This window comes from Apostichopus japonicus, chromosome 7 (genome assembly GCF_037975245.1).
Source record: "Apostichopus japonicus isolate 1M-3 chromosome 7, ASM3797524v1, whole genome shotgun sequence".
In the NCBI taxonomy this organism is placed as follows: domain Eukaryota; kingdom Metazoa; phylum Echinodermata; class Holothuroidea; order Aspidochirotida; family Stichopodidae; genus Apostichopus; species Apostichopus japonicus.
In genome coordinates, this window is record NC_092567.1 from 4,869,108 (window position 1) to 4,896,831 (window position 27,724).

At 37.9% G+C, this 27,724-nt stretch overlaps 1 protein-coding gene across 3 annotated transcripts; it reads right to left on the reverse strand.

Moving 5' to 3' along the window:
• Positions 1-614: 614 nt before the first annotated feature.
• Positions 615-27,724, reverse strand: LOC139969975 (myotubularin-related protein 5-like). 3 transcript variants are annotated; one of them, XM_071975463.1, is made up of 14 exons: positions 27,717-27,724; positions 18,950-19,221; positions 16,357-16,533; positions 15,103-15,207; positions 13,716-13,901; positions 12,770-12,896; positions 12,085-12,245; positions 11,094-11,312; positions 10,275-10,451; positions 9,540-9,675; positions 8,660-8,833; positions 7,811-7,938; positions 7,390-7,512; positions 615-6,446 (listed from the first exon to the last, which is right to left on the reverse strand). In XM_071975463.1, exons 2-14 carry the CDS (start codon positions 19,202-19,204, stop codon positions 6,354-6,356), a joined length of 2,061 nt encoding a protein of 686 aa, XP_071831564.1. In that variant the 5' UTR covers positions 19,205-19,221; positions 27,717-27,724; the 3' UTR covers positions 615-6,353. The 3 variants fall into 3 exon arrangements, with proteins under 3 accessions (XP_071831564.1, XP_071831563.1, XP_071831565.1); XM_071975462.1 differs by lacking the exon at positions 27,717-27,724 and having other exon boundaries at positions 7,811-7,935; positions 18,950-19,480; XM_071975464.1 differs by lacking the exons at positions 615-6,446; positions 7,390-7,512; positions 7,811-7,938; positions 27,717-27,724 and adding an exon at positions 7,982-8,148 and having other exon boundaries at positions 18,950-19,482.

Sequence of the window (27,724 nt, forward strand, 5' to 3'; positions counted from 1 at the left end):
CAACACTTTCATTTGCTGCTAGTCTGCTGGTAGAGTCTAATGTGTTGGTAGGATCCAGTGTACTGTTTTCGAATAGAATTTTCATCAGGGCACTTTTCTCATTTTTTTCTTATTGTACCATCTGCATTTGCCAAGCTCAACGGAACACGAGTTAAAGGGTAATGTAGGGCTTTCTTGAAATCAATGATTCTACCATGGTTTGTTGATGTAGCTAGAAGCGGCCCTATAAGACATCTCGATTAGCTTCTAATACCGTCACTTTTCACTTCGCCTTAATTTAAATCTTCTTACCGTTGTTAGGGGAAAGTTTGTTGCGTTTAATATGATCATAGGAACTTGGTTTCAGTAGACTCAAGTCTGTCTTTCACAAATCTTTCATGTGCACCTTTTCAACTGACATAACATCCAGATTTCATCTGCTGGATCTTTCTTGACAGGTGTTCCAGAGCTGAGATTGTACAACTGTCCTGAACTTAAGCTTGGATCAAATGGGTTGATACATTCACGATTCCTCAAGAAGAGGAACATATACTACACATGATCTTAGCCAAAAGGCCGAAAAGCGATCCATTTCTTCAAACATGAAGATTATAGAGAATGTAGAATGATAATGATTGAAATGTCATACTTCCTTTTATTTTGAATAATAACACATCCTGATATTTGTATACATGGTTAGATAAATTTTATTTGACAACAATGAAAAATTGATGTACGCCAAAAACAAAAACAATTGAGCAAGACATTATAGAAAAGAGCAAGCATTGCACATGACTGAAAAAAAAGGCTTAACATTAGCATTTCTAGACTTAAAAAAAGTACTCAGTTAGAATATGAATATTCATGAAAGAAACACTATTCTTACACATTAGGTGGAATTTTAAATAGGGAAGAATAATATCTGGTATAAAAATGTTAGTTAATCTGTGAAGCTGACAATAACTTGACTCCATAGCTTAGTCTTTCCATTAGCAATTATACCATGTGGTTTTCAATTTATTACGAATGCAATGTTTCTAGATTCAAAAGCTCACTTTGGCATATCTCTTATGTACTTTGCAATCCCTTCAAAATATACTGAATGACTTATGTGGGGCTGTGAGTTGCAAATGTGACACTTGTTGTATTTTTAATTAATTTCAATATCAACTTCAACATTTGAGATATTAATGAACTTTATGACAGCAGTTTAGTAAACCACTGCAGCTGCTGGGGTGTTTACCAAACAGCCACAACCAGGAGTGTACCAACAACCCACCCAAAGGAACTAATATACAAGCCCTCACCGACAATCAAATCTAACGAAAGCACTTATAATCAATTCATAAAAAAACAACATTATATGAAAGCTCAAATTAGCTTCCCTGACCTTCCCTGTTTGTGACCTCATAAATGTTTCCTTCAGACACAGTTTAATAAATAGCTTTTTTTTTTATCAAAGTCTAGGGAAAATGTCCAAATTGCGAAGTCTCTCAGTGAACAACAGCAAATTTCAGTTACAAAGTAATATTTGAAGTATGGTGCTGCCTACTTCCTTTCTAAGAAATATGAAACGGGACAAAATGTCTTACCAGAAACCAGAAACCCAAAGCCTTGACCGTGTTTTCTGTTTGCTAAATCAAATTGTTGTAGCACCTTTTAATTTTTCCAGAAATTATTGATTCTCCAAGAGTTTGTTGGTAGCAGGTAATTATTACACACATATCTATGTACAGCTATACATCTCCATGCATAATCTTCCCATTGGGTTTGGAGTTATTCATAATATTTACAGACTTCTCCAAGAGCTACATCAACAATAAAATAACAAGAGTATACTTTATACTGACTAGTAAACGTAACAGCATTTATCCAATTATTTACAGAGTAAGGTCCACCCAACAAGCATTGTTTACATCATATTACTGTATGGTTTACTGTTTCCCAATAGCATGCTAAGATAAATCACAAACTGGAATCTACAATGAAATTCAGATAATATGGTGTAGGGAGGGTCAGAAAAACATGTTACATGGAGCCAACATTTGTTTTAATATTACCAATCTGTTGTAAACTACAATGTTAGGCACAAAAGGATGAATTAAATTATCCACCCATCTCGCAAAAATCTGAACCAACCACCAAACTTAACATTATAGGTCGGCTTAAAGCTAAGGCAGCAACCAAACTTGATCTTCTACAGAAATTGTAAAATCACACCTTCTAAATGTTAATTTTCCACCACTTTACTAACTTAATAAAACTAGCTTTGCTTCCCAAATCTACATCTGCTGCGACTCCAAGCATCAATCCTCTTTGTTTTATCAAAAGTTTTACTAAATAGTACAGGCAGATTTGAATCTGCTAATCATGGCCAAATCTAGAATTACCCTTATTATTGCTTTACAAGACTGCTTGAGATACAAATAAAGAAAAATACACTAACTTAGGATCATAGAAAGCCAAAAACAAGTCAATCTTTTTAAATACCAAGTTACAAGACTCACAGCTTTACATTGGTTATACACTCTATAATATAACCTGTCTACATACCCAAATAAATCAGCTGTTATCAAAACTTACTTATCTCCACTTCAAATCACCTGTTTCAACTTGACTGAAATCTAATCTTTAGTAAGTATTAGACTTTCTCAAATGGTCTAACACCCACAAATGAGAAAATAATGCAATCCCAATTTAAATTTGAGTAATACTTATATTTACACATATGCAAATTCTGCTGTGTTAGATAGCACAAAATATTGATTGCATAACTAATTATATGTTTTGCATGTTAATTTCACCACTCAGTTAAGAAAGTACTCACGTTGAGCAGTATGTGCAAGGTTGCAAGCAACATTTTGTTCCAAAAGTTATTGCAGGAGGTCAAGCATATGGATAGCTTTAATTCCTATTGACCTAGATAAAGCTTAAAAACACAATCTTAAGTAATTTGACCAGCATTTTGTAACTACTACCTCACATAGAGTGACTTCATTGTTTGTATTCTGACAACAGAATACAAACAGTAACAATACGCAGATTGAATCCAAGACTTATGAAGATTGGTGCTTGAAAATATATATTAAATATTACTATGTCAACCACATAATTAGGGGGAGCTTGTAATACAGTAAATACCTGATTGCATGAAGTACTTTATTTAACCCAAGAAATATAAACTATACATAAGCAATACCTAGCTTAAGAAATAAACAGGTCTATGCTAGTAGCAGCTGTACATGTTATCATGTTAACAATAGTGACTCGTTTCTTCATTCCCCCCCCCCCCTTGTCCACTTACAGAACACATATGCTAGGTTTCTGCAATTTGTGATCTTATTAGTTATGCTGGATCTGCTGTTACCAGTTTATATTATTCAGTAGTCTGTGAGGGCAACCAACAATCATAAAAGAAAAAAAAAAGAAACATTTTAGGCAAATTCCTAAAATCTAGAGCTTGATGGTCAAGCTAAAGCTAGAGTTGATGGTCAAGCTAAAGCTAGAGCTTGATGTGTCAAGCTAAAACTAGAGCTTGATGGTGAAGCTAAAAGTACATATTTTCAGCCAAGTACTAAAATATATTGATAGTTTAAGAAATTGATTCCACAATGGTGATTAGTTATTAGTGGATAATATAGGTACCCTGTAAATATATATCATGTCTTAAACCTCTTTATTCTATACAACAGGCAAGTGAAGCATATCTTTTAATTATAAATCACATCCAACTAATATTTCCCTCTAAATGATTCAAAACAACAAACAATTTTGCACTTTAAATACCAACATTTGTCCTTATTTCTAGAAACAGAACAATTTTGATTTTAAGATTTGTAATGCTGTACAGGTTTACTACATGGCATTGGGTTACTAGTGAGTAGTCTCTGTTTTCTGCTACTCTATTCCTATTACATGACATTGTGCAGATTATAGCTGGAATGGACTGTCCAATACATGGTTCAAGGTAGGAAAGCATACAACACATCTAGCATTACAGGATCACATCACACAAAGTCAACCATTTTCCAACATGACTACCAAGCAAGAATAAGCAATATATTAGTCTTGTAAGATGACTTTACAGTATACTGCTGGATACTTTAGGGCAAAATGGGACGTGTTTCAACTTGAAATTCTGAGTAGCTGCACTGTACACCCTTTTAAGGAGATGTGAAATATTGATGGGAATGCCGTATGTCAACTCCATGCCTACATCACGGGTTACATACATCAAATATTTATCTTGTGTAGCCTCATCGTCAACGGCTATCACACATTTAGCAGTCATCTTTACAGGCAATCAGGAAATGACTTACTACCACTGCTTCATGGTTCCAATATATTGTACGTCTGTCATACATTCATAACCTGTCAACAACAAGCCTTTCCGCACTCTTACAACATTTCATAACTTCTTGAGTCTTTATCTCTGAATAACTATCAAGATCAAGGTTTTGATAGTTTTATCAATCTTTCCTTCTGGAAATATCCATCTCTGATTTTGCCAGATGGATAAAAGCAGCAAACGGGAAACAGATCTCTAGAAATCACTTTCTTATTTCAAGATGGAGCATATTCAATTTTAGCAATTACAATTTATCCCTCATAGTTTTGGTGATGTATTATTTCCTTTATAAACTAGGATACAAACACACATCACCTTTAAAATCACTACTAACAGTATCACACTTCATACAAAGAGTCATAGCTTAGAGAAGAATCAATAAAAACCAATAAATTATCTAGGAGAAGTTTGAAGAACACTTTACAAGAAGAAAATGTAGTAAGCATCATTGTCATGGTTACATGACCCATAAAATATATCAAAGTCACTTACTGGTACAAGAGCATGCTAACAAACTTAACAATACTATCTAATCTATAATAATGACTACAATGTTTTACATTGATTTGAAAGCCCATACTTGTTGATCACAATAATTATCAATCATAGCTTCTACAATAGGCCTAATGGTTTTAATGTCTCCTACTGAACCCTACATGTCTGTCTGCCAAAAAGACCATCAGAGCAACACCATAAGGTCATCAGGAATACACCATCAGGTCATCAGGGCTACACCATCATGTCTACACCATTAGAGCTACACCATAAGGTCATCAGGGCTACACTATCAGGTCATCAGGGCTGCACCATGAGGTCATCAGGGCTTCACCATCAGCTCTACACAATGAGGTCATCGGGCTACACCATGAGGTCATCACCATCAAGGGCTACACCATGAGGTAATCAGGGCTTTACCATAAGGTCATCAGGGCTTTACCATCAGAGCTACACCTTCAGGTCATCCTTCTCAATCTCACAGGTAAACTCTCTTTGCCCAAGATAGGTGTGGTTCTCAATGACTGATATAGATGTCGGCCAGCCCCCTAGAGTGATATCATTATCTCTACCTCTACAGGACTAACAGGAGTACTCTTATCTCCCAATGACTGGTATGGCTGTTTCTACTGTTGAACAGTTGTGTATCCTGGAACCAATCACTAGTATTATAGTCCATATGGTTGTGCCCTTAGTTGGATAGAGGGATAGCCAATGATTCATATGGGTGTCCAATCAGCCAATCACTGGTATTATAGTCCATATGGTTGTGCCCTTAGTTGGATAGAGGGATAGCCAATGATTCATATGGGTGTCCAATCACTGGTATTATAGTCCATATGGTTGTGCCCTTAGTTGGATAGAGGGATAGCCAATGATTCATATGGGTGTCCAATCAGCCAATCACTGGTATTGTAGTCCATATGGTTGTGCCCTTGGTTGAATAGAGGGATAGCCAATGATTCATATGGTGTCCAATCAGCCAATCACTGGTATTATAGTCCATATGGTTGTGCCCTTGGTTGAATAGAGGGATAGCCAATGGTTGATATGGGTGTCCTATCAGCCAATCACTTGTATTATAGTCCATATGGTTGTGCCCTTAGTTGAATAGAGGGATAGCCAGTGGTTGATATGGGTGTCCAATCAGCCAATCACTGGTATTATAGTCCATATGGTTGTGCCCTTGGTTGAATAGAGGGATAGTCAATGGTTGATATGGGTGTCCTATCAGCCAATCACTTGTATTATAGTCCATATGGTTGTGCCCCTAGTTGAATAGAGGGATAGCCAGTGGTTGATATGGGTGTCCTATCAGTCAATCACTGGTATTATAGTCCATATGGTTGTCCCCTTAGTTGAATAGAGGGATAGCCAATGATTGATATGGGTGTCCTATCAGTTTCTGGTCCATGGGACATTGAGTACACGTTGCCAGCCATGTTTACTGCAGCTTAACTATCCCTTCTGTTAACGATTCTCTCATCATCAGTCAATCCCTGAGATGTATTGGTGTTTCATCCACCAGTTACTACGAGAGGCAATCCTGTATCTTGCTCATCCACTCCTCTGATGCACTCTTGGTGTCAGCTGCAAAATTGTAGACTCGCTTGGTTGTCTTCATCTATATATAGAGATATAATCACATTACAAGGATCAAATGACTCTCAGAAACTTTGTAACCAGCTTAAGATTTCCCTAGAAGATATTTATGTGGATATATGGCGTTTACAATCTTTGAGTTCCCTGATATCCACATTTCTGTGGAAGTTTATGGTGTCAATCTTTGAGTTTCCTAGAAGATATCCGCATTGTCTGTGGAAATGTATGGTGTTAACAATCTGTGAGCTACTAGCAAGATCTTAAGTATAAATTGCAGATGTATCTGTCCAATTCCTACATAAGAAAATGTGTAACATGTCCTGTAAACAGACTTGGAACACATAGTCATGAAACAGCACATCTAATACCAACTTGCGTGGAATCATCCACAGTTGCAACAACCCTTCTTTGCCTTGTAATCCAAAGCTAATTAGCATTCAGATGAATTGGGACTTGTTATATGTTTATCCTTAAAGGATTAGTAGCAGTGCATATTCATCTAACAAGAGTTAAAGATATTACCATAACAGCTTATAAACCCTATCACCTACTTGTGCCTCTCCGTCTCAAATACATACATGGTTTAAGTGACCCGGGTCACATCTGCGCGATTCAACACGCGATTCAACTCGCAATACAATTGAAAGTTGAATCGCGTAGTTAGACACGGGTATCAACTTGTTGCGCAATAAAAGTTGCGCCGTCGATTTGGGTTGATTTGCAATAGAGCAATGTCCTAATCAGCGCAACTTCTCAGAAACAACTTTTCTGATTCGTGCGATTTAGTTGCGAGTTGAATCGCGTGTTGAATAGCGCAGATGTGACCCGGGCTTTAGAGTCACCATTTACTGACTTCATTCTTTCCTGTTAGTGCAACCCTACCCCCTCATCCCCTAATTCTAACCAACCCCCTCCAATCTCCTCCTTCCCTGTGACACACAATAACGTGTACTCAATTTACTTACATCAAAGGCTCCCATTTCCTTAGAGTTGCCGGGTAGTATAAACACTGTTTGAACAGACTCCACTTCCTTCAGGTCGATGTAGCCCTTCATCTGAGAATCGTTTTCTGTTTCATAATACCTCAACTAAAAAAAGAACATAAACATTCAACCGGGTTTATTCAAGAATTCCAGAGAGAACTTTGAATATTGCTATGATAAGAACCCACATGTGCACAAAACAAAAGTGGAATCTTGAGCAGCATCCTATTTTATATTTCCTTAATCTAATTGAGATATTTCTGACTTTCAGTTTGATGGATTGTGCTTGGACAAGAAATCAGCTGTGTGGGGGGCTCTGATGAAGTACCTACTAGATGAAAACATATTTCCTTTCAAATATATCTTTGAATCACCTGAATATAACATAACATAATTTTCTCACCTGGTGTTTTTGTGAGTCAAGGACAAACCATCGTTGCTTCCATCCTTTTAATCTTGCTCCTCTCTTGGAGAGGTAACCTTGATGACTGATGGTGTCCGGGATATTTGCATGGAACTCTTCATAATCTGCTAATAACAGGCAATAATCAATGTTAAAGAACAAATATGAACATCTTAACCACGGAACTCTTCATAGTCTAAAAATAACAGGCAATAATCAATGTTTAACAACAAATACCAACATCGCAACCATGGAACTCTTTATAGTCTGAAAATAACAGGCAATAATCGATGTTTAACAACAAATATGAACATCTTAACCATGGAACTCTTCATAATCTGAAAATAACAGGCAATAATCTATGTTAAACAACAAATATGAACATCTTAACCACGAAACTCTTCAAAGTCTGAAAATAACAGGCAATAATCAATGTTAAACAACAAATATGAACATCTTAACCACGGAACTCTTCATAGTCTGAAAATAACAGGCAATAATCAACGTTAAGCAACAAATATGAACATCTTGCTTATACACAGTGTGTTCTCTATAACCACCGGGAAATTTTTATTGCTTTCTGTTTTCTTCTTAACCTTCCACACAAACTTTTGTAGTTTGTACTTTACTTCAAGCACTTTGAATTCATGATATAAATATAACATGGAGCAACATTAGGTTGATTTGCATAAAAGATTACTTGGGTAGTGTGTACTTGATGTGAACAACAATCAATTGCTGATAATTACATTGACTTAAAAATGTTTATTACACTTTGTTTTACATTTTCACAAGTTTTGTCACCCAAACCTCCTCCCCTTGCTCCCCCTCTCCCCATTATTTACAGACCTCCTTGTTCGAGGTTTTCCACTGGTGTTTCCTCCTCTTCTTTGTCAGCTGTAGCGTGGTTCGATGGAGGTGAGTTGACCTGGTCACGACCTGATCCTTGTCGGCGACACTGCTTTGGAATACTGGGAACGCATGTGTCATGAGCATTGTAGCCGCAATCCGAGCACTTCATTCCTGTGTTGAAGTAAGTTTTAGCAGAATTAATATTCTTGAATTGTATGACGTTATATAAGTCACACTAAATAAAGCATTACAAATCCTCATCAGCCAGAGACACATAGTATTATGATAGAACACAGTATTCTCATCAACCAGACTGTTAAACTCAATTTGCATTACCTGGCATATTAAACCACCTGAACGTAGTTATGATTCTGTGTTTCCATTACACAATGTTTCATAGCTTAATCAATAATCTTACACCCATATATATTACACCCTATTACATAGCTATGATTCTGTGTTCCCATTACACAATGTTTCATAGCTTAATCAATAATCTTACACCCATATATATTACACCCTTTTACATAGCTGTGATTCTGTGTTTCCATAACACAATGTTTCATAGCTTATTCAATAATGTAACACCCACATATATTACACCATATTACATAGCTATGATTCTGTGTTCCCATTACACAATGTTTCATAGCTAAATCAATAATCTTAAACCCATATATTACACCCTATTACATAGCTATGATTCTGTGTTTCCATTACACAATGTTTCATAGCTTATTCAATAATCTTACACCCATATATTACACCCTATTACATAGCTATGATTCTGTGTTTCCATTACACAATGTTTCATAGCTTCTTCAATAATTGTACACCCATATAAATGACACCCTATTACATAGATGGATAGTCTGACCTTTGACCCCTTGCTTGACTACTCCATACAGCAATTGCTGGCAGTAATCACAGTTTTGTGGATTGATGAAGTTGTGCGGTTCAAATCGATGTTGGTAGGTAAATCCTTTGGGTTGAATGTCTCCTGTGTTTTTGCCCTATGGAGAGTAAAATGAGAAGAATAAGTGGATTGTAGGAATGCCGGGGAAAGGTGGGGAGGGAAGGGCCAGGGTGTTGACAAAGGAAAAGAAACATTATATTTAACATATCGTATTAACACCCTGGTCAACTGGCCGGTAGAAGGATATAAATAATAATAATATTGATAATGAACATGTATTAATGCTTACGTATCTAACCACTGCTGATGACCTATCAGAGACGGCCTCTAATCACAACATGTACTACTCACTAGCGAGCATCCACATACTATGAATATACCAAACATATTCTGCAAAATCTAATGTACCAAAAGTCGCCTTGTCAACTTTTCCTTTGGTTTTAGTGTTTACAGCGCTTCGTGGCACATTAGAGCGTGTTCTTGTTAGAGTTAGAGCGTGTTCTTGTTCTTTTTGAGATTATTGGGGCGTAAGCACTACCACAAGTCTAAGTAACGTCAGTATTGTGATTGCCCTAGTTATATATATATATATATATATATATATATATATATATATATATATATATATATATATATATATATATATATATATATATATATATATATATATATATATATATATATGTATCAATGTACCTTAATAAGGATGTCAATGGTGGTCTTCTTGTGTGCTGACATCCCCTGGGCTCTGGCCTCCTCTAAATCAGATGAGATATTCCGCCTCTTAGTCTGAAACTGATTGTCTAGTTTCTCCAGCAACTTCTTCCATTCAACCATTCTTTTATCAAGTTCTGCCTCCAGGGTTCTTTTCTCCTAAAATATGGAAACAAAATGTTACATCAGTTTCTGAAAAGAACAGTATCAAGGATTCTTGACAACAAACATTTGATCATTTTTTTTTTGAAAAGACAACAACTTATGACAAGATGGGTTAGTAGACATAGAGCCAGAATAGTTATGGCAAAGTTTTGCATCAAACATTTATTCAGTTTGCATTTAACTTTATTTACTAGTAAAAGAAAACCCTTAACACACATGGTGGGCTTCTGTTCCACCATGTAAATGTTACACTAACCACATTCACTGTAATGGTGGGCTTGTTTCACCATGGATGTGTTACACTAACCACATATATGGTGGGGTTGTGTTTCACCATTGATAAGTTACACTAACCACACATATGGTGGTCTTGTGTTTCACCATGGATGTGTTACACTAACCACAACGTATGGCCGGCTTCTGCTTCACTAACCACACATATGGTGGGCTTCTGTTTCACATTGGATGTGTTACACTAACCACACATATGGTGGTCTTGTGCTTCACTAACCACACATATGGTGGTATTCTGTTTGACCATGGATGTGTTACACAAACCACACATATGGCGGGCTTCTCCTTCACTAACCACACATATGGTGGTCTTGTGCTTCACCATGGATGTGTTACACTAACCTCTAGCAGCCATCGCTGCATATCTGGCTGTGATTCCAACACATTGTCATAGCATGCATTAACTGTTCTTCTATCAGCTGGGGTCAAGGGTGATTCATCATCTTCAGCTATGGACTTCTCATAGAGTTCTCTATCATATGATGGACCTCCAAATAACTGATCAGAGAAGTAGTAATCCCAGATCTTCAACTTAGACAAGTTGGTGTACGGCCTCAATATCTGAATAAGAAACAAACAGAAGAGTGAAGCAGCAGCAGACAAAGGAACACAAAATACTAAAACAACTACTTCAATTGTGACAGTAAAACATATTTGTCTATATTTTTCTTCTTTACATTACGACATAGCTAAATGCTTAGCATATTTAAATATACATAAAAACATAAACATTAAAGCAATTTTTTGGCTGTCTTTGCAATTCGATCTTTAATTCCCACAAGCATGCAGTTCACCGAAGGGCTGGTAACAGAAATGGGTAAATCAGTTATTGTTTCTGGCTTCAAAAGTCAGAATAAAAGACACCCAAAATGTCATGCAAATGTAATTAAATTGAAAAAAATTCACGCTAATGAAAAAGTCTGTATTTGAAGAAGCTATTATAATGATTTACATACGCCACTAAATGAGATCTTTATCAGTTAGGGACACATACACAGCTGAGAATGTTCAAGTATTATATGTAGGAACATCAGATAGATCTCACAACTATATCAGTTTGGGCCACATACACAGCTGAGAATGTTCAAGTATTATATGTTAGAACATCCAATATATCACACTACTATATCAGTTTGGGACACATACACAGCTTAGAATGTTCAAGTATTATATGTTAGAACATCAAATAGATCTCACAACTGGAGCCGAACTGGTTTACTCATTATCATCTGAACTTACACCTATTAGATACAATGAATGGTTAAGGGATTGGTCTGAATCATTTAAAAGCTTTAAAACGACCAATCAACACAAGGTTCTGTGTCTGACCTACCGTAGAGTGTGGAGTCCACATGAGGTTGAAAAAGACTTGACTCTTCTTGTGAATCTTCTCCATATAATCCCAAATGGACCTGACTGGGATACGAGCCTGCTCTGTGTCACTATCCCCTGAATCAACCCCTCTGGCCTGACCCCTCTCTAGCACCGTCATACCTGCAAAATAAGTGGCCTAAGTAAACCTGACTTTCTGCAAGTAGTTCTGTTCACTGGACACCAACTAGAATATAATAAATATAACTGGAAAACAAAAGACATAAGTCTTCTATCCCCACCCCATTGTAGTTGACAGAGCAGATGCCCCTCTCGCACCCTCATGTACAGCAGCCCCCTCTCCCATCCTCATGTACAGCCCGCCTCTCACACCCTCATTCACAACAAATGTCTTATGAGAAAAGGGTTCGTCTTGGTAGCATTACATGTGGGAACAAGATTTGCACCAAACAGTCTAACAAATTAGACACCAATTGACTAACTAACAATTTACCAACTTAGCAAACAGTTTCAGCAGGTACAAGCCTTGAACAGAGGCCAGCATACCATTGATTACTTACATCATTATACATGTGAGAATGCAGCTCACAGACTATTTATTTATGTACAACTTAGAACCTACGAACTCATCAAATGTGACATTCTCCTGCTTGGTTAGAAGTGATCAGAAGTGGTTAATAACTCACTTGTTTCAAATCTCTCGCATTCTGAGTCTAACATAAACGTCTGGAACCTGCTGGATATGTAGTGGTAAGCCAGCATTTTCAGATAATACTGATTAAACTCAAAAGACATTGGAAACTGTTCATGAACCTGTCATAAGGAAAGAAAGAAGATATTCCATTCTTTACATACTTTACATACAGTTAACCTCCACAATGATGGTTACTGAATCTTCATATTTACAGATATGCTGACATAACAGCTTACCTGAATGTAATCTAATGAACCTCATTCTACAATACTGACTGCAATAAACAAATGTTTACACAAATACACTGTACTGGACTGTTTGTTACTCCATCAATTTTCATTTTATATTTAATGTGCTTTATAAATAGTAACACTTTGCAGTGCAAAGCTGTAAACGTTAACTTCACTTTGGTATTGCCCTAGGTTTTAGGTTTTCAGAACCCATTTGTAAATCATTGTCCCTCTCGAGCAAGTCATATAATTACTTGTGTGTTCTTCCATAAATAAACAACAACTGTTTCACCTAATAGGTTATCCCATTACAACCTCCATTAACAAAACAGACACGACAAGTCCTTATTTAGTAAGGTTGAATAATTAGTACCCTACCCCTAATAAGAAAATTGTGTTACTGAAATGGGTGGCTGTTGGGCTGTATGCTTCTGTTCATTTTATGTTAAAAATAAACTACCTTTATTGTACTAAATATGAATGATTTCCTGGTATAGGTGACTGCTTGGCTGTACACTACAGCTAGGTACATCCTGCTTGCTTCTGTTAATTTTATGTTAATAATAAACTATGTTCACTCTTCTAAATATGAATGATTTCCTAATATAGGTGACTGCTTGGCTGTACAGCTACAGGTAGGTACATACACTCTGTGAAAGACAGAATGCAATTAATAACCAGTTTATCATTGCTATGTATTGTCATTACCTGAAAAACACAGTCTAAGAATTGCAAAAATACAGGGGCAAATCCACTAGCTTGGTGGGTTACAGTATGGTTACTTCTGTGTGAAAAACGATGTCCAAAAGCAAGCCACTCCTTCTCTATTAGGACCTTAAATCCTTCAATAGTCCGGTAATGAGGATCCATCAACAGCTGGGCAAGAGAAACAACCTGAACATGGACAGAACATACAAATAAGAATTCAGAAATGTAATTCTTCTGTCATTAGTCAGGCACAACACTCAATTAATCAAGTATATAACAGGAATATTACTAAGCACATATATATGTCTCATGAATATTATTAATGAAGTATATAGCAGGAGTATTACTAATCAAGTATATAACAGGAATATTACTAATCAAGTATATAACAGGAATATTACTAATCAAGTATATAACAGGAATATTACTAATCAAGTATACACCATGAATATGTATGACCCGAGTGGTGAAGTCCCACCAATCCTCTAAGCATCACCCTTCCTACCTGAGTGGTGAAGTCACACCCATCCTCTAAGTATCACCTTAATACCTGAGTGTTCAAGTTCGACCCATCCTCTAAGTATCACCTGAGTGGTGAAGTCCCACCCATCCTCTAAGTATCAGCTTCCAACCTTAGCACTGGTAAAGTCCAACCCATCCTCTAAGTATCACCTTAATACCTCTTTGTTGAATGCCCCCCTCCTCCCTCCACCCTCTAAGTACAGTATCACCTTCCTACCTGAGTGGTGAAGTCGCACCCATTCTCTAAGTATCACCTTCCTACCTTAGCACTGGTGAAGTCCAACCCATCCTCAAAGTATCACCTTAATACCTCTTTGTTGAATGCCCCCCTCCTCCCTCCACCCTCTAAGTACAGTATCACCTTCCTACCTGAGTGGTGAAGTCGCACCCATTCTCTAAGTATCACCGTCCTACCTAGCACTGGTGAAGTCCAACCCATCCTCTAAGTATCACCTGAGTGGTGAAGTCCAACCCATCCTCTAAGTATCTCCTTAATACCTCTTTGTTGAATGCCCCCCTCCTCCCTCCACCCTCTAAGTACAGTATCACCTTCCTACCTGAGTGGTGAAGTCGCACCCATACTCTAAGTATCACCTTAATCCATGATTGTTGAAGGCCTCCTCCTCCCTCCCCTCCCCCTCTTAGTATCACCTTCCTACCTGAGTGGTGAAGTCCCACCAATCATCTAAGTATCACCTTAATACCTGATTGTTGAAGACCCTCTCCTCCCTCCCTCTCGCCCTCTTAGTATCACCTTCCTACCTGAGTGGTGAAGTCCCACCAATCCTCTAAGTATCACCTTAATACCTGATTGTTGAAGGCCCCCCTCCTCCCTCCCCTCCCCCTCTAAGTATCATCTACCTACCTGAGTGGTGAAGTCCCATCCCTCTTCAAAGCTGACCATGACAGATGATCCCTGTAGATCCATCAGATCCACTACAGCACCTGCTAATTGGAGGATGTTCTGAATCTATGAGATCAAAATGTTACATCATCTTAATTGAAAGATTTATTTCCTCCAACATTTGTTACTTTGGTGGTTTGCCTATCCTGTGGTTATAATGTTGGAATGCCATGATGACCTGACACCTTAAATATTGAAGAATGAATGATCAAACCAAACATTACGCTATGATAGAAGTATTTACTGCGCCACAAATTAAAATACATTAACTGACCTCTCTCCGTTACTAAATCAAGTGCAGAATGAGAAAGGCAGAGCTGTTACATACACACATGGTGTGTAAGCTATGTACAGTAGGTAGCTGTATGCAATTAGTAAGAGGGCAAACCACTTTCATCCTTTAGCAGAATCAAACACATTCAAACTTATGAATAGAAACGGCTGAGCATTAAGCATATCAAATCTTCATATCTAGAATTGTGATAAAGCTGACTAGACTATGCCCATTCAATACGTATGGCCGAACACCATTGACTTCAACATATGACATGCACAGAAGAATGTAGTCAATCCAGTGCCTCTTGAATCAAAAATTTCTCTGAGGCAGGCATCAGCTGGAAGTCACAACCTATGGGGGGTGTTGAAGCTTGTTTATGGAACCTAAAATGTAAAGAGATTCTCTCATTCAGCTAGGGCAATCTCAGTATGTTATTACATTTTGTCGCAAACTCCTCCTAGACCGTATTTCCCATCAAGTTCAAACATGGTAGTTGCCTGACCATGTAAACTTGTACCTGCTTGAATGTAGGCTTCATAAGTACAAATTCAGAGGTCAAAGGTAAATAACTAATTTCTAAATAACTAAATTCGTTTTTGCCATTTTCTGTTTGTCAACATGTAGGAAAATGCCATTAAACTAGAATGATGAGACAAATACTAGAATATTCCGTTTTGGATGTGGAAGGTTAGGCTGAAAGGACAATGTAGGTCAGCGGTGAATTTGGTACAAACTTGATGGTTAGGTCATATTGTTTTCTACTAAATGTTAAACTAAACTAAAAGTTAAAACTTGAATTCCAGCATATTAACAAAAACGGCAACCTGATGCATTCAGAAGTAACTCAACAATGACTTCTGTCATGTAGGTGATGAGATCTGTAACTCCATGGATTGCCTCCATGTTTTCTATTAAAAGTAGTGATTCCTCCTCCTCACCTGTGATAACCATTCAGATTCTTCCACTTGTCTCCTAAAGCCATACTCTGGTTCCACATGTTTAACACTAGGCTGGCAAGCCTTGACTAGTTTCTTGAAGCTCGCCTTGACGTGCCTCGTCTCCAGGAAGTCATACGGAATGAAATCCCATTTATTGAATGGATCAGTCTTACATGCCTGAGGAGAAATCAGAGTCGTTTCAAGTAAATGATACCATCTAGCAGGCCTCGACAAATGCTTTAAAAACTACTCGGCAACTGGCGACCCAGTCTAAAATTCTACTCGCCAAAACGTTAAATTTACTCGCCTTCACTTTTTTTACGCTAATTGTTTGTGTAATATAAGCCTAGGTAGTACATGGCCTAACTTAGGATGTCGCCGTTTAGTGTAACTGTTAGTTGTTTTCAGCCAAAGCGATCTACTTAAATTGCGGTTCGTCAAAAATGTTTAAAACATGATATATATGAAAATATAAAAAGGTGAAATATTGTCACAAGTGTTTAGGACTTGTTTTGTAAAAGTGACCACAAAAATAAGCAATGGCATGGCTGACCAGCTTTAATTTTCACTTGACATATGACACCAGACTACTATATCAGTGTATACGTGTGTTAGTATCGTTAACAAGTTAAGATAACACTTGGTACTGACAATTATTATTATGATCGATCGATGACCGAGTGTCCGACTTGCAGCATTCGTTGGTCAGTTTTCGAGAATTATCATTTTTTTTACTAAAAATTAATCCAATAAACTTCCTGTTACTCATTTCGAGATATGTAATGTTATTTCGGCAAAATGATTATTCTACGTTTGTTCCTTTGAAAGTTCAGTTCGTATCACTACACTTCGTAAAAAGTCACCGCACCTGAAAAATCTCCGTACATAATTCACGTAAAAATAGTGAGTGATGTCACACAGTTATCTCCCATTGACATTGGTCGTTGAACAAAAATGTGATTTGGACTTGCTTCAAGTTCACTGCAATAAACTTTCTCATAGGAATATATACATTTCTGCTGCTGATGAAGGAAGAAACCACAAAGCTCAGACAGCAGTTACATTGTGTTACTTTAAAAACTTTTGTGAAAATACGCGGGATTTTTTTCTTCTTTTTGAGCACACATTCTGTTTCTGCTAAGGTTTCCGCGAATACTGCTTGCTTACTTATCTTTGGGAAAATGAATAAATTATGGTATTGAATGAAGTTGAATCGTTTGAAGATATGGATGGGGGGGGGGGTGGATTGGCAATCTAGATCTTCATATGATGAGTCGCTCGTTGGCGGTGATTTGCGTTTTGGGGATCGATACCCGTCGGTGTGACGTCGCCCTTTGCTGGAAAATTACCTCTGGTCAATTGATGTGATAGGGTTGAAATGTCATGGATGTGCCATTCTCAGAAATTTGCGTTAAATCGTTTAGAGTCTGGGGCAAGAGAAGTGCTCTGTGGGAACTTTTGCTTCTATCGACGGTTGAGAATCACCTTTCACAAGATCCAGAACTCACTGGCAGAACCACCATTACTTTAAATAATTCAGACAACAGAGGATAGTTCGTTGCAGTCTTTCTGGGTTACAAGCTGGGGGAAGGGGAACAAATGATATATTGTTGCCACTGACCCGAGACTTGAGTTGAGACCACTCATTTTGAATTTCCTCCTTTATTTCTTCAAGCCATCTGGGGTTTTTTTTATTAATGGTCAGCCATCCTCCCAAGTTCATCAACACCCCGATGAATTCAAAGTTTCGTCTTTTGTTGCTAGCCATAATAAGGGTTAACAATTTGGTAACATAACTGAAAGTTTGTCGACACAAGCCGAAGCTATGCCTCATATTACTGACTTGTGAATTTGGGATACAATGTTTTACTTATTGATATGTCAGGTAGGCTTTATCGCGCAATTGCGATTAACCTACTGACAACACTGTTTTTATTTGTACCGATCGTACACACAATGTACCCATGTTTGAGTTGTCGTTACGCATTTTGTTGTTTTCCATTTTGGTTACACCTATCGTGCATCATCTGTGTTACCTCCATGGTTTGAGCGATTAGTATCAACTTAGTTTCGAGCTGGTGAACAGAGCTGTTGATTAGGACATACTTGTAACAGTGCACTTGATAATACTACTGTAATATGTAACATTAGGCAATAGGCTTTAGTTGATTGGCTCACAGGTTAATAGTAAGCATATCGTATAAAGGCAGTGACCGAATGAGCCACTCGCCAAAATGTCGAGCGTAATGCATTTTTTTCTCGCCAGTCGCAAAATTCTACTCGCCATTGGCGAGTTGGCGACCGTATTTGTCGAGGCCTGCGGCATCTTGTATAAAATCTTGATTGTTTTAAAGATAAATAGTTTTATGTTAAGAGGATCCCTCATGCTATATTTTAACCTTGCACTGCTGCATGGCTGTTATTGTAAAATTTAACAACAAAAGTTGGAAACATACCCTTTCAACATATATTAATATGATACTTCTAACCCTTCACCTTAGTCTTTGCAGACTAAACTGGTTGTTTTAATTTTCATCTGGAGACCAATACTTGAGAATATCAATTGAAATTGATCGATGGCTTCCCCACTTACCCTCAGTTGTGACTTTTCTCCAAACACATAGAGGGCAGCCTTCCTTGGATCCTGGGCTGTGGTAACTGCTAGATCCTGCTCTGTCACAGATCCATTCCTTCCGTGAGCTGCATATGAAGGTGACAACCTACGGTTATCTAAAGTTGCCGTCTTTAGGACCCCGACACGGCCACTCCGGCCGTGTGGTTCCTCATACGAATCCAGAAAGTCGGCCCGGGAGCGGCCAGAAGTCCTTGGTGCACGCAAACTGCCCATTTTTGTAGCAAAAGCGCCTGGGGAGTAATATGTGTGGGTTTGCATATGTCACATATATCAAAGTAAGCTCATGTTGTTAGCATGTTTGTGGTGATGTGACTACTACTGTCAGTGATGGTATCAGTGCAGTATATACAATATTAACAAGAGAGAAGTGATGTGCATACATGGAAGGTTATATAGATTAAATCTGCAGTATAAACTGAGGCCCCATAAATGCTCTGTATATGGAATACTGTGTACAATATTGTAAATGGTTATATAATAATGTCCTGCCCTTTGTAATTATGTGAAATACCTGTATAGTATTGTAATGTTACTGCACATTTCATCATCCTTTATATTTACAGATACCATTGATCAGTATTAAATTGAAGAATACAAAGTTGTGTGATTAAACCCTTGCAGTTAGTATGGTTTACAGTGTAATATGACCCGAAGTAGTTATAATAAAAGCTAAATAGGCAATTTCCAGTTTAATAAAACTTACAATGTAGTACTTGGAGTCTTGTAATTACAGTGAATGGGATCCTTAGATTAGAAACTGGCATTAGTTCAGGTGGCCCTCTAATGGTGATGGTCAAAATCCATTTCTACAGATCTTTAAATGTGTCTATCAATATGAACATTCAAATAGTGGGATTTGGCTCATGTATCAGTAGTTGATCTTGTGGCCTCACTGCCCACATTGTTGCAAAGGCATACAATGATCAAGTTGCTCATGTATCTTGGAAATAGTTCAAGACTATACCAGGGGTGCAGTGACCATGTTTGGACCGGTGGGTCAAGGTGTTATATCATGGGGGGAGGGGTCTAAGGCAGGGTGGACATTTTGGAAAAATGTATGGTGCTATATTTTGCAACATTTGAAATAATGTTGAATCTTTGCCTGAATTTCGCCTGATTAGGTTGCATTGCACATTCATGTTTTTTTTTAAATATTTATGTACTGTACAATAGGATTGATGGTAATATCATGTGTGCCAGTGGAAGAGGAAGAGGGGGAGAGGGGAAGGGGGGATGGAGGTGAGGGACGTTAACATATAGTTTATGGACTCTCATTTGCATGATTTGTGACAATGAAGAATGTTAGAAGTAGCCACATAGCGAATGGCATGTAGAAAATGTCAGAACTACAGTGTAAGAACTTGTGCGCATACACTGATGGAATATATTATAAGATATCCTGTTTTCAAGGTGGAATTAGGATTAATATATTTACTATGTTCTTAACACGGGGGAGCTGGAAGGTAACAGAATTAACATTTCAGCTTCAACACAGCCTACAAACTAGAACAGAATTATGTGTTTAAGGAACGACACAGCCTACAACCTAGAACAGAATTAAGTGTTTCAGCTACGACACAGCCCATTGCCTAGAACAAAATTAACATTTCAGCTTCAACAGCCCACAACCTGGAACAGAATTATGTCTTTCAGGAATGACACAACCCAGTACCCAGAACAGAACTATGTGTTTTAGCTACGACACAGCCCATAACTACTGTAGAACAGAATTAACATTTCAGCTTCAACACATCCCACAACCTAGCACAGAATGATGTGTTTCAGGAACAACACCGCCCAGAACCCAGAACAGACTTATGTGTTTTAGCTACGACACAGCCCAGAACCAAGAACAGAATTATGTGTTTCAGGAATGACACAGCCTACAACCTAGAACAGAATTATGTGTTTCAGGAACGACACAGCCCACATTCTAGAACAGAATTTAATGTGTTTTAGCTATGACACAGCCCACAACCTAGAACAGAATTATGTGTTTTAGGTACAAAACAACCCAGAACATAGAACAGAATGATGTGTTTTAGTTACAACACAGCCCATAACCTAGAACAGAATTACCACATTTCAGCTTCAACACAGCCCACAACCTAAAACAGAATTATGTGTTGTAGCTACGACACAGCCCAAAGCCTAGTACAGAATTATGTGTTTCAGCTATGACACAGCCCAGAACCAAGGACAACATTATGTGTTTAAGCTACAACACAGCCAGAACCAAGAACAGAAGTATGTGTTTTCGCTACCACACAGCCCAGAACCTATGTGTTTTGACCACATTTTATGGTTAACATGGTTCGCTTTTTGTTTTTACCAAATATATGAGTTCTGTTCTCCAAATTTTGCTTTCCACAGTTAACGATAGTCCTACTAATTTTAGTGGTATTTAAAACCTATGAAATTTACATCTTTTTGAAGAGCTCTTTTAACTACAAAATTTAAAGACAGTCCTGCCATTTCTGTGGAATTCAAATTCCTTAGTAAAAGAATTAGCCGTGACATGATGGCCCAAGGTTTTAAATAGGTAGTCTACTAGTGAACCTGAGGAAAGTTGACACTATAAACATCAAATTTGTGTACAAAAATACTGCAACGAATTACCAAGGGTAATACCTTTAATGACAAAGAAAAGGTCACTAAACGATCAAAGAAATTGACCTGTAAAAAGGTAACTAAACCACACAAGAGATTGACCTGTAGAAAGATTTCACCTGTTGGATCTTAGAACAAAGTGAGGATTACAACAGTTACAGGGATCTGTGGCATCAATGCATTGATTATTATTATTATTATTAAGGCGAGATGAAGAAAAAACAAATCTACAGATGCATCAATAATGAATGAGTTAAGACTACTGGAGTGTGCTAGGATCATCTCAAGCCTATCAAAGTGGTCCTCTTTAGTTTTAGCTGGAAGGTTGGCAGGGATGACAACAATGGGTTCAAGCAGGGGCAGGTCAGAGGTCATGCTTTCAAGACAACATACAGGGATATATCATGTTTCCTCATTGCAACAAGGCACTACCAAGAATATGTAGATATTACCATAAAGGATAATTTGAAACAGTTTCTCAACTACTGTAGTTCTTGTTGGGACTAACAAAGACATCTAAAACATTTCAACTTTGAACATTATTATGACTCACATCAAAAATCTCAATAACACCTTCAGAATAACTGTTAGATCTTTTGTAGGCGAAAGATCTCAATGGCTACAGCTTTGACCAGCTTTTTCCAATCTAAGAGCTATTAAAGTTTGACTTGTCCATGATAAAGAGTTTGTAACTGCCAATGTGACATGAAATATACAGTACATAATACCATTGACATCCTTATTATGACATTATACCATTACCAATCTATAGATATTGTAAAACAGTGAACTGGTGTAATTAATGTAAAGACATAGATAACATGTTGCTATGTAAAACATGTATACAGTGTAACACTTGTAACATTTGATGCTATGAATTGTATATTCAAACATGTATACAAACTAAGGCATTGTGTAATACTCTTGCCATGAAACAATGATACAATTGATATGTTTATGATTGCTGCTATATATATGCTTCGTCAAATACTGACCATGGTATATTCGTTTTAAACAACATAAGAAAAAGAAACCAATGATGATATAATGATTTTTGTGTACAACACATTTAAATTCTGATGTTGTTGTGTAGAAGCATTGAAGCAATATTTCATAGATGCAGGCAATGCTTTCAGGGTTCATGTCCACAACACTGTGAAACATTGCATGTTGTGAGATATATAGCAGTGTTTTATGTTTTTTTTTTGTGCTTAGGCAAACAAGCTTCTTCAAGTATTGCTGCTGACATACACATGGGCGTCAGCAGGTTTCAGAAAGTGAGGGGGACACTATACTATCTAAGCGGAGCGCCACCATTGGTTGGCGCGTAGCGTACCAGAAAATTTTGGGTACATAACAGGCGCGTATCCAGGATTTTCTAACCCGGGGGGCGCGAATTACTATCTAAGCGGAGCGCCACCATCGGTTGGCGTGCAGCGTACAAGAAAATTTCTGGTTTTGATACCCCCAAGATCACCGGAAATGACACTTGTCGGGCTTGAAAATGACCATCCAGATGTACACTTTTGCCTGAGAACCAAGTATTTCCCAATAGTTTTTTTTCCCATCCATAACCTTTTTGAAGATTTTCACCAGTCACACATCATGTTCGACCTCATCGCGTCTCCTGTGGATCATTGCTTTTTGTAGATGATTCTACGTCGCGGCCCACAATACCCGACAGCCTCAGGTTATAAGCCCAATTTTTGTTCAGAATTTCAAAATTCACATTTCTCGTGATTAAACTCACTTCAAAACATACCCATATTGTTGCAAAAAATTTCATCTATGGACAACCAATATAGAAAAACCTCCTTGAACCCCTAACAGACTGGTCAAAATGGCACGAGTAGAGGAAAATATGATCATAGGCGTACGGGACCATTTCAGTTTGGGTGGGGGGTGGGTCAGAAACTTTTGTGCCCGAAAGTTCCCGTGACACTATCTAAGCGGAGCGCCACCATCGGTTGGCGCGTAGCGTACAAGAATTTTTTGGGCTAAAGATGCCTCTCAGATTGCCGGAAATGGCACTTCTGAGGCCTTGCAAGTTGCATCTAAACATTCTTTATTTTATAATCTCACATCTTAGAAATTGACATTCCCCCAAAAATTTAGTAAATTAGAAGAAGAAAAAATGGTAACATCACTTTGAAGGGGAAAAATAGGACAGTATATTTTTTAGGCTCCTATTTAGTTACCGATATTTATTATTTTAACACAGTACTCAGCCACTTCCAGAAAAACATACGTTGTTCAATTGTAGGCGGGATAATATCGCTGTGTCGGGTGAGACTGCAATTTGTCTCACAAAAAAAAATATAAAAAATAACAAAGAATATGATAAACCTGTACTTCTAGGCTTGTAGGCACTACCCCCCCCCCCCCCACCATCCATGAACAAGAAAACGTTTCTTATATACACTCATGTCGGGGATGTCCAGGTATACAGTTGACTACTTAGAAAAAGTTTTGGATGATAGTGCAAAAAGCGTGGTAGCCCAGATGAGCTGCGCTTACGGTGGTGTTACACGGAAATATCCGGGCAACATGATGCTAATTAAGAAAATCGTTAGGCCTATACTAATATTAATGTCACAAAACAAATAACATAAAACGCTCTCCACAGAATTTTCGGGCAAAATTTGAAAAAGATTCGGGCAAGCTACTGCATATTTATATATTCATATATATATTTTTTCTCCTTGGTAATTAAAATAAAGTTCTAAGCTTGGCCGACTAATTCGCCATTACTAATGTAAAAGAGTTTTGACATAATTGGACCTCCATGCTTTTTCTCAATCTACATAGGACAAAACGTTGTTTATATGAGCATCCAGCGGTATACTGCGCAACTTTCAGTGACCGTACGGTACATGATGGCATGCGAAGTAATAACCGATGCTTGCTTATATGATATTGACATTAACAATGTTGATTATGTTGAAATGTTGGTTATATTTTTCGGGGAAGTCGTTACAGCTCCCCAAATCAAATTGGGCTCCTTCGCCTTTCACTACACACAAACAGTTTTGAGGCTCTTCATCCTGGAAAGCCATTTTCATGCTCACTAATATGATGTGATATCTGCTGTTTGCTTTACAAATTCGAACTGGTGCGTAGCGAATAATTTGCCAAGGGAGGGGCGAAGCCTGTTGGCAAACTATCTAAGCGTAGCGCCACGATGGTTGGCGCGAAGCGTACAAGAAAATTTTACTCGAAAATGCCTCACAGATCGCTGGAAATGACACTTCCCATGCCTTGTAAGTTGCATCTAAGCATTTTCTATTTCGAATTGACTAGCGATATCATAATAAAAATATGCTCGGGGGGGGGGGGCGGCGGTCGCCCCATTCCCGAAATGCGTCATGTTCCCCGACGCCTCGGTCGAGTTCGAGACCAGCCACAGTTGGTTTCATAGCACAATTGTTTAAGGCGTCCATACACACACGCGCGTTATGGTAGACCATATATAGTACATATATAGATACATTAGTGAGAGAGACAAGATGGAAACGTCAAAATGGAGTTGTCGGTGTAAGGGGTAGGGTGAGGCGTACGCCCTTCCGAAATCCTCGATCCGTCACTGGCTACCCGACCATGTGTATGTAATACTAGGTTCAGCGCAGCGCTGTCACTGGCGGTGTCTTGGCGTTTATCTTCTGCTTCCTCCTTTTTCTCTCCTTTTTCTTTTCCCTTCCTTCCTCTCTTCCTCCTCTTTTTCCCCCTTTTTCTTCCTTTTTCCCCTCTTTTTTCCTTTTTTCTTCTCTTTTTTTTCTCTCCTCTTTTTCTTACCCGGGGGGCGCGCGCCCCCAACGCCCCCCCCCCCTGGATACGCACCTGCATAAGACCCCCTAGATCGCAGGAGACGGCCTTCCTGAGTCGTTTTTAGTTACATCAGAACCAGATCTGTGAGGAGAAATTTTGTCTCACAAAACTAAATTCCGACAGAAAGTACTGGTAGAAAAATGCCGTTCTGACACCAAGGGAGACGAATTACACAGCGTCCATCTCAAACGAAATATTTTCGGTAGTTTGGTATCATATAATACCCTGCATACAGGCAGAATACTGTCTGTAGGGCCTAAAATATATGATATTACCTTCCTGGTGGGGTCTTCGACTTGTTTTCAAGTTGAAATGCGTCGTTTTCTCTGATTCACAGTGTAGGGCAAGGGGAATTCCATTTCTGGCGAGAAGGGGTGCTTCCACAAAACACTCTAAAACATCGTTCAAACATCGCACAAACTTTTATCAGAGGTTTCGGACGAAGCGGGGAGGGTGAATATCAGAGGAAGGGGGATAAAGGGCCAAGCACTGTTCTAATTTCCAGTGCAATTTATTGATAATGATTCTTAAGTTAGATTCTACTTGAATCAGCTCAGCAATTGTGATAGAAAATCGCGCATATGCATGTGATTTTTTTAATAACTGCTCTGAAAAGTGGGGGGGACAAATGATATGATTTCCCCTCCACTTTTGAAAGTGGGGGGGACATGTCCCCCCCCCCTTCCCCCACCTGTTGACGCCCATGGACATACATGAGAATGATTTCAAATAGCTTTGTGATTATCAATTCATTTCTCAATAATATTATCAACATTTCACTTTTTGTGCTTACTTTCCCCTTCTCTACATAGCATTTACTTCCCTTTATAAAAAGCTGCCATTAGAACACACTGATCTGTCGGAGCATAAATATAAGACTTGTGGTTTCTTTTATAAAACAAAAGCATTGTTGTAATCAGCATTTTATATGATATGCTTCTATATGGATTTTATTTGCATGCTTCTTCTTGTTAAAGTTCATATAATACATTACTACAATACTGCTCTCTTTATAGTGCTAGAAGCATGTGGGAGTCCACACTATCTAGAAACCTGAACTGACCAAATTTAATTTTAAGAAGCATGGAATGCAAGTGTATACGTCCATATGGTGAACTAACCATGATTTGAGATATTTAAGAAAACCATGGTTTCATTTTGAAATGTATCATTGATATTGTATGGATATTGTACTTTACACTAAACTAATGCTATAGCATAACCGTGGTTTCGTTTTCAAATGTTTCACCGTTGTTATTATTTTACCCTTTTAGCATGGTTCTTCAGTGGTACTTTGTATGATGCTAACACAAAACCAAAACCATGGTTTTAAATTAAACTTTTGTTTTCAGCCATGGCTTTGTCATTGTTGGACCCTTGTCTGAAATGTTTGTCCAAACCAGTGTCATATTTTGTCGTGGAATGTTGGTTTGTATTTGGCTAGTACAATATATCATAACCATGGTTTTGCTTGCAAATATTGTTCTGTACTGGTTTAGATCATGTCAATTGGCTACAGTAAGCTCAGTTTGGATATTATTTTGTACTCTCAGCCAAGTCCTGTACCATTCTAACATGACAATGCATTGATGATTTGTATTGTTACTTGTATAGTTTTAATAGTTTATTATGGTTCATTTATCTAACATGCTCATGTTATACTGTAATAGCACTGATATAACTGAGCGTGGCTCTTGCTAGAATAGCTTTGAAGTAGTTTCTTCAACTGTTTGGTTAACTACGAATTTGGTGATAGAACTATGGAAACGTAACACGGTGGACATGTTATAGCACTGATATAACTGAGTGTGGTTATTGCTAGAGTAGCTTTGAAGCAAATTCTTCAACTTTTTTCGTTAACTATAAATTGGGTGAAGGAACTATGGAAACTTAACAATGTAATATTTCAGATATGGTTTCTCAAACGTGGTATGGATGTTGAAGATTGAGTCTTCACAATGCAAGAACTTTCATGGTGTAGTGTTGTGTGCCACTAATACTGCTCCACACTGATTACAATGAAACAAGCTGTATAATTAAAAACTCTTACATTTTACAATGTATCAAATATTCTAGGTGTACTGTGTGCCTGAGATATACATACATTCAATGCTAGTACACAATGTTACTAAATAGGACCTTACTTTAAGTAGTAGTTATTGCGATATATAGTAAACTTTAAAAGCTTGAAATGATGTTATCACCACATGGAAATGTTGTTACCATAGTTGCCCATGAATGTATCAGATCCTCCAGGAAGCTATTGATGTTAAACATGATTTTGTATTACCTGGAATA